At 33.2% G+C, this 14,710-nt stretch overlaps 1 protein-coding gene across 1 annotated transcript in view; it reads right to left on the bottom strand.

The window, feature by feature from the left end:
• Window positions 1-14,710, bottom strand: part of COL11A1 (collagen type XI alpha 1 chain) — a 202,896-nt gene that overhangs the window by 74,939 nt on the left and 113,247 nt on the right. Inside the window, exons 36-38 of the mRNA XM_047785169.1 lie at window positions 13,355-13,408; window positions 7,286-7,339; window positions 2,799-2,852 (exon numbers count right to left, since the gene is read on the bottom strand). Coding sequence (XP_047641125.1) covers window positions 2,799-2,852; window positions 7,286-7,339; window positions 13,355-13,408 — 162 coding nt within the window. The remainder of the gene's footprint in view (window positions 1-2,798; window positions 2,853-7,285; window positions 7,340-13,354; window positions 13,409-14,710) is intronic.

Raw genomic sequence — 14,710 nt, 5'->3', positions numbered from 1 at the left:
AGCCGAATCTACAATCTACACCACAGCTCAAAGCAACGCTGGGTCCTTAACCCACTGAGCGAGGCCAGGGATCCAACCTTCAACCTCATGGTTCCTAGTAGGATTTGTTAACCACTGAGCCGCGATGGGAACTCCCCAGATCAAGTATTGTTAAAACTGTTTTTTCACTATGATTTTATCCTCTTCCCTTTTTTTATATATGGTGTCAAATAAGTTTAGAAGTAAAAGAGGCAGTGGTACCACACTGATAGCTGTTCGATGAATCACTGGTTGATAGTAAGTTCAGGTCCCCTGGAACCCAAATAATCAAAGTGATTCTCTTTGGAATTTCTGTGATTGGAGCCCTCCCTGTTGTTAACTATGTTCGCTTGACAAGTCCAGAGAATGTGGCAGGGGGATCCTAAAGATCAGGAGTTTGGGTTGGCAGTTCCTCCCAGCCAAAGACTAAAACAAATAGCCCACTGCCTTAAATTGCTGCAAATGCCAAAGTGAAAAATGTCAGGTCATTTATGTGTCCCCTGAGTGGTGCTGTTTTGTGGTGCTAGAGTTTAATGAGCTTTCAAGTGCAAACAGAGAATGGTGACCAGTTGCTCTTTATCTCTGCTTAGAATAAAGCAAAATGAAGGATTTAAGTTAAAGATATATAAAGGGAAAGTTTCCAGAAGCTAAGGTCATTAAACAGTGGAAAGTATTACTGAAGTTGCTTATGGAATACCATTCTCTGTTATTTTTCTAAAAATGCAACAGATTCTTACCTTTTGATCTTGGATAAAGAACACATTTGCCCCAAATTTGAGCGTACATTTCTAGGTTTAAATTCCTTTAATTTTGTATTGCTGAAAGTCCCCAATTTATCATTAATGCATAAACAGTTTCCCCTGAGGAATTTTTCCTTAAATATATGATCAGAATTTTAATAGTAAGGAATGCAAAACTGACCCTAATTTAATGGTTATCACCACTGAGACAAAAATGAGCAGTGATTCACATGACTGCACAAAAAGAAAACAAAAAACCCCCCCCAAAAAACAGAGTATCAAGTATTACAATCAACATTGCTTCTATTAAATCACTTCCTTTGTCCTAACCTGAAGATATGGTTACATTTGAAATAGGCTATTGAATTTTTTTTCTTTTTTAGCTGCACCTGGGGCATATGGAAGGTCCCAGGCTAGGGGTCAATTTGGAGCTACAGCTGTTGGCCTATAGCACAGTCACAGCAATGCCAGATTGGAGCCACATCTGTGACCTACAGCACAGCGCATGGCAATGTCCTATCCTTAACCCAGTAAGCAAGGCCAGGGAGCAAGCCTGCATCCTCACAGAGACCATGTCAGGTTCTTAACCTGCTGAGTCAAAACGTGAACTCCAAATTTTCTTTCTTAAAAGGACCAATAAAGAATAATAATTGAATGAATATGCATACTAAGTAAAACATCTGCTACTTTCATGCCTTAAAGTAGGGAGACAAAAAAGGACACAGTTCTCAGAAACCAGATGTCTGATTGGGCAGAGATGAATTTTCAAAAATGTGTGGTCCTGAAACATCCAGTTACACCTCAAGATGTTTACATTCTAGTTGTGACTAAACCGATTTCTGTACATGGATATGTAACATAATAGGAATTATTCTTTCAGTTAGCTTTTTTTCACAGAAAAATTGTTAAGTTGTTTGGAACAAAGACAAAGAAAGTTTGAAGGGAGTTTTGTTTTTGTTTTGTTTTGTTTTTTAACAAAAACTGATAACAAAAGGAAAGCTGAGCACACACTACAGAGAAGTATGCAAAATGAGTATCCTGTATACTGTTTTTTCTTTATAAAATAGAAAAAGAAATTCCCTTGGTTCAGGACTGATATCTGAAATAAAAGGGATCAACCAATCCAATAATTCTTCTTTTTGGTTCTATCACACATATCCCTATAAAGAAGATGTGGTTTTTGTTTTCGTGTGTGTGTGTTTGATTACAATGCATTAAGAACTAAGTATAGGTTGAGAAAAGACTATTTAAAGCAATTAAATAATTAAAACACATTCAACTGCTCTTGCTTTTTTGCTTTAAATTGTTATTAACCTTCCAAATGAGTAAACTAAATGTGTTTTGTTCATTCGACACGTTATGGCAGTATAAAAACATTGTTTTCTATCCCAGTGAATGATATGCTAAAAGTATTTAATACTATAATTCAGGATATTGCATCAATATATATGAGATTCTTTCTGCCACCTATTTTGAAAAAGCTACTTGTCTTTGCCATTATTTCAAAATACTTAAAGATCATAAACTGACCTTTTTTTACTGATAGAAATCACTGTTATGAAGATAAAAATTGTAAGAAATGTAACATATTACAAATATTAAAATTTTAGAAGAAATTTTATTAAAAGTTTTATATTTCTAACATATTAAACCTTTAAATCTAATTTATCCTCAGAAAATTGAAGTCATTGTGTAATCTGAAATCACCAAAAGAGAGTTTAAAGCAATTTTGGCATTCTTAGCAGATGATTCCATGATTAGGCCTTCATTGTGAACTTTCTGGATTATTTTCATTATTTAGTTTATTCATCTCTTTTATGCATTCAAGCAATTGAATAATCGCTTTAGCTAACAGTTGGCTGAAGTTCATTTGATGTAAGCAAGTTGCTTATATTTAAATGCTATCCAAAATATAAAAACACACAGTTTTTAATTTAAAAATTTTCATTATAAAATGAGCAAATTTTGTACAACTTAGACAAGGTGAAAATGCAAACAGAAAAATAAATCTTCTTAGGGAAATAAAGTAATGGATCTTACCTGTGGTCCAACAACACCCCCTGGTCCAGGAGGGCCAGTCTTGCCTTGAAATCCCTAAAGAAAAAAACAAAAACAAAAACAAACCAAAAAACCCCAACATCTGTAAAAGCCATATAGGACACAAAGCATAAATTAAAATTATCTGAGATAGCTGAATAATTCACATTAAAATAAAGTCATCTTAAGGCTAAAAATACTTATTTTTAAATGCCAATGAGTTATTATATTTCAATTCTCTTTAAAATTAACATTTATCACCTTTGCTATTTCAGCTATAGTTCTATGATTACTTTCATTAAGCTTAAAAAGGAAAATAAGAAAATGGGATGAAGCTGGAACAAAAATGTGTTCTTGGCCCTCCTTCACTGTGTCAGACAACATAGACATTTTAACCTAGAAACATTTATGGATGACATAAATGATGACTTAGACATTTAAGAAAGACATTTAGACAGTCCACTGGTTCTTTATACAGAGGTAAATCTACAGTCTGTGATATTAATGCATTTCTCTTTTCTGCATTCCACAATCTCACATAATAAACAAGATATAGAAATATATTTATAGAAAGAATACTTCACATGATTTATAATCATTTCAACATTTTATCAGTGTACTTTCTTAAAACACCAAAGAATATTCTTACAAAAGTACCTGGCACATAATGAAATCATTAAAATAAAATCCGGTAGATTTGAGTGCATGTACTCACTAAACAGGGCCTTTGGGCATATATTCTGGTATCTATATTTCTCTAGACTCGTGAGTTATTCATTTTGCATGACTGTATTATGACTGGCAAGTTTTGTTCTCTTGTGAGGTACTTTACATTAACAGTTGGAGAAAGATTCCAAATACTGAGAGAAAAACCTGCCAAAGAACTGAATTAAAGCAACAGTATTTGCAAAAGTTTTATTCACCATAACGTCGAATTAGAAAGAAGTAAGTTAGAAAGCAAATGGCAGAAACTGGCCCCAGGCTTGTATCACAACCTTCCAGATAATTGTGATTAAATTACTTATAAAAATAAAACTTAAAAGAAGGATAAAGGAAAAGAATCTGTATTTGCAATTATCTTCATTGACATTATAGGGGAAGAAAACAAATTTCTCCTACTCTTAAAATAGATTAATTCTTAAGACCATCAGGTTTCCACTTGAACTATCACTCAGGACAGCAAAATAGATCAATTCAAGGGAAATATACCATAGAATTTATTTAACATTTTATAAACAAGGTAGTAGCTTGACTGCTTAATTTTAACTCTTCAGAAACTTTCTGATTTGGGAATTTGCACACACTCAGGTAAATATATATATATATATATTTATAAATTTAATTTATGTATACATTAAACATATATATTTATAAATTATATATGTGTAATTTCGTATTATATATATATTTTTTTCTTTTCCCTAAGAGCTAGCAGCACCCTCTTATTCATGATTTGCTTACAGAGTTTCGTCCCACATCCTACCTACTCCTTAGATGATCTCAATCACTTCCATGACCACAATTGTTGTCTATATGCTGATCAACTCCTCTGCCACAAACCCTTTCTCAACCTCTAACCTCTAAAATTCTCTCAATAAGTGCCTACTGACATTCCCAATGCCTTCCCTTGCTTTCTTTTCAACTTAACATTCTCAAAATTGTTCCCACTAGATGAATCCTTTCCCTTCATGTTCTGCTTCTGCTTTCTGCCTTTATTAACCTGAGTGACCTCAGGTCTCAGACTGTCCTTCAGTGGTCAGGCTCAGTCATCTAATCCTACCACATCATCTCAGAACCTCTCTGAAACCCAGCTTCTTCTCTCTTGTCCAGTAGACCTGTCTTATTCAAACTATACTCAACACTTCCCTTGACCACTGCAGTTTTTCAAGACAGGTTCGCTCACTTGCCTACTTGCTACCATTCTGCAGAGGCAAATCTATTCAACTCTCTGCTAAACATATATAATGAAATATCCATTATCATGTCTATAAAATCTCAGCCCAGTCTGTCACTTTGGTCACCTCTTTTTTTTTGAAGACACGTCATAAATTCTAGCCAGGCTTATTTTCTCAACTTTTCCTGAATAGTCATGCACCACAGGTTAACATGGCCTGTTCTCTATGTCTAGATTATTTTTTACCCAATTTATAGTCACAAAGTTTGACATCAAGATGTAAACCCAATTCAGAACTTAAATAAGTTAGTCTTATAAAGTTTTTTCCTTAGTAACTGTGAGTTGAATTATTATTTCATAGTAATTAATTATGAAAATCAGTTTATTAAAAGTAAATGGTTAACTGATGAAATCCTGTGAGAAATCTGCTACGCAGACTTGTACTCAGACATTCTAAGAGTGTGCTAGCATATGTGAGTAGGAGACAGATTTGCAAGGATCTGGAAAACAGCATTGGCCATATGCCTGCTCATTCAAAACATTTAGAGTGTCTGCAAGTATCTAATAAATCTGACACTAGGGCTCTTACAAATAAACTATGTATAAGAAAATGTTTATAGATCAGAATGGAGTGTGATTGTTTAATATTGTCATACAATAAGACTGCACTTGCTATTTAATTTTAGAATAACAAGTTAAATTATGTTTCCAAATCCCAGAAAACAGAAATGGATTTTATACATGGGAGGTAAAAAAAACAACTCTTATTCTGATCACTTCTACGATCAATGCTGGTTTGGACTTGTGTTTCTGAGACAAATGTTGGCTATTTCAGTATAATGAAAGCTATATCTCTAATTATTCCTAGGAGCCTTAAAAAACTTTAAGTCATAAGAGGTCAGAATGAACCTTCAACCCAAGGATTTTGGAATGGGTACCAATATCAAATGTAACAGAATAATTTCTTCTTTAAAATAAGGAAAGACATATATGCCAAAATATAGCTGCCCTAGATTCTGACTCTTGTTCAAGGCAAACTTTTGAATACCAGTTGAACAAAGTGAGAGAGAAGGTTCCTGGCTATAGAGTGACTCACCAGTGCTCTTAAAGTGGATTTGAAATCAGAAATACAATTTTCCAGAAATAATTCTAGCTTTGTTTACAAGAAACTACTAGATGAGAATATCCATTCTAGAATCATTAGCTAATATGCTAGTTTTCCACTTTATATGTTATATGCAATATGGTTACTTTGGATGGAAGCAGAAACTCTTGAAGACAAAGGGGATTTTATAATGATAATTCTCTAGGTACGCCTTCCTCAAAAGACATTTTGGAAATATTCAGAGTTATTCCCCAAAAGTAACAGCATGACTTAGTTAAAAATGATTGACTGCAATATTTGAATGAGAACGTATTTGCAAATTTGAGTGTGGCTTATCCTGTAGAGAGCTTATTTTATGCTCTTCATGCAGATGTCATTCCCAAGAGGAGAACCAAACAATTTTACTCTTTGGTCTCACTAAATCATTCTTGATTTTGCTTTTATAGTTCAAGACTTTGAAGTTTATAATCTATAAAACTAAGAAGTTGCTACACTAAGAATTGTCACTTGGTAGGCAAAACAGGAATTGACTGCCCCTGAGAGACTGTTTCTCCTATGCAGAAAATCCTTCATGTTTTCAGATTTGTTATCATATATTTCAAATGAACTCCAAATATGTGTTCATGTTGGCAGAATACCCTTAGATAATTTTGAGCCACATAGTCAAAGACAGTCTGTGTTGTGGTTTCCTTAAGAAATCTGGATAAAATTAATCAATGTTAAGAGCCAAAAATTGATTCCAAGAAAACATGCTAATCCATGATGATTTCTGATGAGACTACCATCCCACTGTGATAGCCAGATACACAATTTTGTAACAGTGGCAGAATAAATAAACAAAACCAGCAGGATTCTTAAACTGTAGTTGAGCTGTTAGTTTCCCCCCTGCCCACATCACTTAGACACATAAGTGTTCAGATACTTTATTTGATGTTATATTCCTTGTACTTTAAGTTATGTTTTTTTCCACTTCTGTTTTCCTACTTGAGAAGAGAGAATGCATTTGACATAGCTCTAGGCTAATTACAGCATTGTGGTTCCGATATCAGTAAGTATTTCCTCCTTAATTCTGGATAGAAGAATGTATTGTCTGCATGGCTTATTGTAATGCGTCTCCTTTAGAGAGTGGAAGAGTGAAAGGGTTGGGTGGAGCATATCTGTAAACAAAGACTTCAGTGAAAGGGTCAAGGCTGACAACATTATGAAGTTACTGAAAAGATCATGAGGTCTTCTCTGTCAATTCATCCCTAAAGTACTATTATTGAAAAGAAGGAAAATCAAATCAAGTCACATCCCATTTCCTCAAGCACATTCCTTTAGGGGTTTAGATACAAACATAGGTCTATTTATGCATTTTTAAATATATTTTTAAAGGATTAAATGGAACTAATTTTGCTATTGTCCTTAACCTAGTAGTTGCCATATAATAATAAAGTTATCCTTCTGTAAAAGGATGAGGTGCCAGAGAATCAGAAGCCTGGGGTCACTTACAGTCTCTCCACGTTGCCCAGGGTGTCCTGGCAGGCCATCCTTCCCAGGTGGTCCCTGGAATCACAAATATTAAACACCAAATATTTCTTAAATTATTTTATAACCTAAATGTAATATTTTAGACAGTCTTATTATATCTTCATTAGACATCCTATCTTGATGTACTATTGATTTTATATATGACAGTATGTGTGCATATCTATTTAGTATACTTCTATAGTTATAACTGCGACCAAGAGAAAACTATACAACTGTAATCTGAACATTTTACATTTAACTTATTTCATTAGCATCTGTCTTTTTAAAGGGCATATTCATACATGTTTGTATTTTTATTTTGTAAAAATGTTAGTTCTTCGATACTTGACAAATGAGTATTTTCCCCTCTTTGTGGTGCTGGGTTCTTAATTCAATTTCCTGTGCATAGACACCTGGATAATAGAGAGGTAGTGCCCTCTAGTGGTGGCCTTAGCTTCTAACTGACAAGAATGTGAAAGAAACACAAACTTGATAAACAATGGCATTTTACTTCTCAATTGCTTCAAGTAAAGGAAAGAAGGTACAATACTCAGTTTTAGAAATCATCAAGACCATTTTTTCTCAGGAAGTTTTCCTAAATACCCTCTTTGAAGCATAATGTTTATTAAACACTGGAGAGCAAACCACTTTCTGTAAACACTGCCGTCTTTGTCATGATTGAAAAAGTTAATGAAGCCATAACTAAGTACTTAAAGTAAACAACTCTATGAGGTTCCTATGTTTTAGATACTTAGCAGAAATAGATTGCTTTTTTGGACTGCATGGTGGATTATTCATCCTACTTGGAAACCATTTAAATATCAAGTTCAAATTTTAAAATAGGTACAGAGATATTCTTGGGTGAGAAAATCTGGATACATGAAGAGAAATGACCACTTTAATAACAACATTTTAATAACAGGTGTACTTCTCACAATATGTTAATTATTTAAATAAGCCTACTTATCTACTTAAACTGTTCATTATTTGCTGTTTCGCTCTTATGTTGAAGCTATAGCTGAAAGAGAAGGATGAACTCATTTCCAAACATCAAGAAGAATAGGAAAAAGTTCAGCATTTACAGAAAGCTTTTGCTTCAAGAGTAGATAAATCTATACAAACTGAACGTCTAGGCTATGCTGCCCTGTGGAATTCTACATTCGTTGAAAGTTTATTTAAATGAGTATATATTTCAACCTCGGTCAAATTCTTATTTGACCATAAGAAATGTGTCACAAATTGGTGACATGCTAAATTTTAAATAAAATCAATTTCACATTAAAAAGAATGTGAATTCTTTGTATGTTGAGTTTGGAAAAAGTCTTGTTTTCAAAATAAGATCATGTTCATAGATAGCCACTGGAATAAGACTTTTTCTAGGTTGGTTACAACATGTCAGGAGAAAGACGTCCTGATGGTGACTAGTACCAGCTCTGCTCCCTGATCTCATCTTCACTGATACACTGGTTAAATTATTAGCTCTAATTGAAGCTGTTGTAATATTTCACAAGATAATTGCTTGCTCAGTGATTTGCTCACATTTTCCAGGATCATCTCAGCGATTCTATTGCCATCTGCCCAAAAGACCAAAACTGGAATACTTTTAACCAAGTCCCCCAAACTCTCTTGGACCTCATTTAAGCATTCCTTCTTTCAAAAATATACATTACATGTCTATATATTAGGCAGTTTGTGTATGGTAATATGAGATACGGTTCTCAGTTTAGAGGCGAAACACATAAATAAGTAGTTGATTGCTGGTGGACTTCACCTAGGTTCAGCATTTTAAAACAATAAATAAAAACAAATCTTGTCCTCTGTCACCATTTTGATATACATGGGAATAAATATGCCATCAATTGGGGGCAGTAGTGATAAAAGTTTTAACTAAAATTATAGAGGTTGACAGTTAAAGGATAATAAATATGAGTTAGGCATTTTTTTCCCCACCATACTAAAATGCGTCTCAAATGATGGGTTTTGCAATCAGCATAAGCCATTTACACGTTCTCTAACAAATGCGTAAATATAAAAGTTAACTATCTCTTTATAACTGCTCTTTATAACTATCTCTTTATAACTGTGTGAGAAGTATAGATTGTACTTTTATTGCAAAGTATTATAACTTTTTAAAACAGTGATCTTTGATCTAAATAACATTATCTGGGATGAATGTAACATGATTTTTAATGCCCTTCCTTGTTATCCTGTGGGAGCAGTGTTGATAGACTCTATGAAGAATTCACATCATCGTTTTTCTTGTTTTATGTGTGTATGTGTAATTCTAAGTGATTAATCCTAAGCAATTTTAATAGTCCCACACTACTATCCAATAAAATAAAACATATTAATTACCAAATAATTTCATGCCATTAATTTAAAAGTAATGGTTTTATTAATAAAATAGACAGCTCCTTTGATGTTGTTAGTAAAGGGCAGTGACAACAAATTCATCTAAATGGGGGTGTGAATATACAGCAAAGTAATTTGTGCAAAGACACAAACATTTACATTTTTTTCACTTTACATTGGCACTAGATTTGACTTCTCTATAAATAGAATGTATCTGATAGTAGGCATGTTATAAATCTTAACCACCTAAGTTAATTTTTCTTAAATTGGGTAACTATATGCTGACACTATCATTAATAGACTCGAAATGTGAACATTCCAAGTGCTTAATCCATACTCCACATGTGTTTGTGAATATGTATATATATTTTTTTCACTTACTTTCACATGTGTGTATATATCTATGAATGTATACTTATGATTATACATTCCCAGGTTATAATGAAAATGGATCAATTAATTTGCAGGAAAAGGAGCTTGGTTCTATCTGCCTGAATCCCCCTTTCTAAATGTCAAAAAAAAAATGTCAAAAAAATGAAGAGAGTTCTTTCCTGTATGTTATAAAACTACATGCCAGAAAAACGATAGATACTTTTATTTCACGCTGTAATGTTTCACTTGTCAGAGAAATAGAGTATAAAAATCATTTTGTTTAGCAGTGAAAGCAATGTTCCTTAACAGTGTCTTGTCTCTCCAACCATACTGCATGCTTCTCAAATGTAAGCATTTATTACACTTCTAATACTTAGAGACAAAATGCATGCATGATCAATGGCTCACAACTTGTTGAAAGATACATGAGGGAATGGACTGAAAGAGTCTCAGGAAAAATGGCTTTCTTTGACAATAAAATTATACTACATGAGGGAAACTTCTTAACAATTTGTACAAATATAAATGATATGATATTGTTCAAGTTATACATATCACTGGATTTTATGTTGCCAAATAATGATCTATGCACATAGTTTCAAAATATAAAATACTGAAAGAATCTTATGTGCACAATCATTTTTTTGCAACAGTATGTTCATTTCTCTGTATATGCAACTTTGCATGACTTAATACTACATTTGGAACAAAACAGAAATAATGGGTGAAAAACATCACATGCAAGTAGTATCCATATTATCCTCTGTTTAATACTAGTTATTTGTATTAATCTTTTTATAACACTATAATACAGATAGCAACCTTTCTTGATATGTTTGCAGCAATAAAGCAAGTGATAAAATATTAAACGCAGTGTCTAAAATTATTGCAAAAAGCGATTTTTTCAACATTTAAGTATTTCATAATAAATAATTCATTTTTCAAATATGTGAGCTAAAGTCACATTTGAATGTAATCCAAGGAGTTCCCATCAAGGCTGAGCAGAAACACCCCTGACTAGTACCCATGAGGATGCAGGCCCAATCCGTGGTCTCACTCAGTTGGTTAAAAATCCAGTGTTGCCATGAGCTGTAGTGTAGGATACAGATGTGGCTCAGATCCCACATTGCTGTGACTGTGGTATAAGCCAGAGGCTATAGCTCTGATTTGAGCCCTAGCCTGGGAACTTTTATATGCCATGGGTGCGGCCCTAAAAAGACCAAAAAAAAAAAAAAAGCCAAGAAAAGAATGTAATCTGAAAAACAGGGGTTTATTCAAACTCAGTAAATAATATTGGAGGACATATTTATTTATTTATATATGATTTTCAACACGTTTTCTTTTCTTTTTTCTTTTTTGCCTTTTTTTAAGGGCCACACCTGCAACATATATCAAAGTTCCCAGGCTTGGGGTTGAATCAGAGCTGCGGCCTATGCCACAGCACAGCCACGCAGGATCCGGGCTGGGTCTGCGACCTACACCGCAGCTCATGGCAATGCCAGAGCCTTAACCCACTGAGCAAGGTCAGGGATTGAAGGTGCATCCTCACGGATACCAGTCAGGTTTGTAACCCACTGAGCCACATCAGGAATTCCTTTCAATATGTTTTAAACTTGTAAAATCTTAATTTAGAATCTTCTGAATTTCCTTTATGCAAGATCGTTATTGGACTGTATTTGGTTAACTATAAGTATTTTTATATATAATTATTAGAAATTAGAAATTTGGGATGTACAATTTTTGAAATATCAGCATATGAAAAATAAACCTCACTTATACAAGTGCATGTGGTTGTGGTTTTGTCAAAAAGATTCAGTTCAAAATCAGTTTAAAATATTCAGCCAAAATCTATATCAGTGTGCTATAAACAAAAATATCCAGGCTATGAGCAAAACTGCGAGTTATCATTTACTAGGAATTAGTTATTTGTATATTACATTGAAAAAACATTTGGTTCTCAAATCAGGGACTGAAAATTTAGTTTCCTACAGAGTAAATCATACTCAAACTATGTTGATATTATTCTCAGCCAAAGTATTTTTTAACTTTGCTATTTAAAGTATGGCCCACTGAGCAGCAGCGTTAGCCTCATCTAGACTTTTGCCAGGACAAGATCCACCCCAGACCTACTGAATCAAAATCTACTATATTAACATGATACCAACATGATTTGCATGTCATTAAAGTTTGAATAGCACTGTCTACTCAGAACTACAGCAATTGTTAGCAAACATTAGGATGCATAAAAATGACCTGGAGAGTTTGTTAAGACACAGACTGGGCCCCTCTCCTAGGGTTCTGATTAGGTGACTGAGGCGGAGACAAGACGTTGCATTTCTAGCAACACAAACTGCTGCTGTTCTGGTCCAGGGACCACACTTTGACAACAGCTTCCTTGGATAAGTGGGTGTTAGGGTTTGAAAGTTTGTGTCCTTTCAAAATTTGTATGTTGAAATCCTAACCCTACCTAATCAGGGACTTCCAGCTTTCAGAACCCTAAGAAACAAATTCTACTGTTTATAACCTACATAATCTGTGTATTTTTGTTATAGCAGCCAAAATGGAACAAGACAAAGTTGATTCCAGCTCTTATGCACAACTGAATGTGTTGCCAAAATAGAGAAAGAAAAGTGAGCACTGAGCATGTCCTATATTCCCATGAATATTTAAGTATGAAATTAAAAGATTACCATTAACTTTGTGAAAACATATGATGAAGATATTCAAGAGCATTGTTCTAAACAAATTTTATAAAAGAGATATGATTCAGGAAGGATTATCATTACATTTTCTTAGAAGAGCATATTATAGAGGCAAAAATAGTGAATACAAATAAATAGATCTTAATGAGACATAAGTATATCAGAATGTTGGAGGGTATTTAGGAAGTGACATTTTGAAGAAGGATACATTGGATCATGGAATATGAAAAAGAAATTGGTACACCAAATATTTAAGATTCAGTAATGATTTTTAATACCATCAATAACATTTATTACAGTAGAAGAGGAGTTGAGAATAATATTCACATTGTTCTAGTTTTGATGTATTTTGAAAGTATATTTAATCAGATATATTTAAATTATATTCAGAAAACTTGATAAATTTCAGAAGTTGAAAACATATTTTTGGTGTTAGAAAGCACAATTTTGTTTTTATAGGAATTTTTATCAATATTTGTATCTAAAATTATTCTATATACATTATAATAATCTATATACATATAATAGATTTCTAATTATAAAATTATTTGATATATAAACTGTGACTGAAATATTTGGAAACATTATAAATAATAGAAGGAGAAAGGAAAACTATGTCACTTACAGGAGGGCCTTTTGGTCCAGGGAATCCAACCGGGCCTTGAGGTCCTTGAGGACCCTGAGAAGCAAAAGCAGTGGGAGAATTTAAGAATATACCTTAAAAGGTATATCTTCATACTCTGCAGTTTATTTCTACAGATAAAACTCAACATAGAGCACAGCTTGTTTACCATAATACCAGGATGGCAATACAAAAGGATAATCTGTGCTAATCTGGAAGCAAAAATGATGGATTTCCACACACTTCGACACTCAAACTTGAGCATTACCTCAAAGGTCTTAGCTCAAGAACACTGCAAATGTTGAGGATTCATATTAAAAGTGAATAGAGCATAGATGTAACAAGATGTCCTAGAGATAGCCTTTTTTCTATCTCTAGGACATTTACAACCTACACATTTTTGCATTTACAACCTACACCACAGCTCACTGCAACACTGGATCCTAAAGCCACTGATCAAAACCAAGGATTGAACACGCGTCCTCATGGATCCTAGTCGGGTTTGTTAACCGCTGCTCCATGAAGAGAACTCCAGACAGTCTGTTTTTAACACTGATTATATCCAGTGTTAACAATGACCAACGTCCATAAATGGAGGATATTTCAATTCCAGAGCCGCCAAAAAGAAAAATTATTTTTAAATTCTATTCTATAAATGTTCTGACCCTTGTCACACAAAATTTAAAGAAAAAAATAAGTGACTATTTCAAATAGGCCACAGAGGATACTTCTAACTAATCTCTGTATTTAAAATGCATTTATTTTTGAGGCTGTCACTAGCTCATTTTACTTAAGCATACACTCCTTTTGAAGATAAGGTGAAAAGAACTTTATTATATAATTATTCTCATTAACATTCAATTCAAATATACATTTATAATATTACTCTTTACTTGATGCTTATTTAACCATATTATTTAGCAGTCATATTTTAAAAATGCATAGACTCTTTTATAACTACATTAATGGGAGAAAAACATTGTAAATGATAATCCTTTATATGACCAGAGCATGGGAATTAGATTTCTAAAAGGAATATATATAAAATGGAAGATAATATAAATAAAATTTCTTAATAAAATTAGAGTAGGATTTATTTATAGTTAAATAAAAAATAAAGTTTACTAAATTTGATCTTGAATAGAATTTACTCTTTGCAATTTATCAATTTAGCCTTCCCACAGGAAATCTCATTACTATTCTTTAGCGAATGCTCATTCAGAAATCAGCATGAATTATGCTATTACCAGCATCTTATCTTAAAATTAAAAAGGAACTTCAAATTTAGAAATATCATTAAAAGATCCATATCTCATTAGCTTGGCAAATCTTTGGGACTTAAAAATTTAGGTACTCTCA

The sequence above is a fragment of the Phacochoerus africanus genome, chromosome 6 (assembly GCF_016906955.1).
Source record: "Phacochoerus africanus isolate WHEZ1 chromosome 6, ROS_Pafr_v1, whole genome shotgun sequence".
Taxonomy (NCBI): Eukaryota; Metazoa; Chordata; class Mammalia; order Artiodactyla; family Suidae; genus Phacochoerus; species Phacochoerus africanus.
This window is presented reverse-complemented; position numbering and strand designations above follow the sequence as displayed.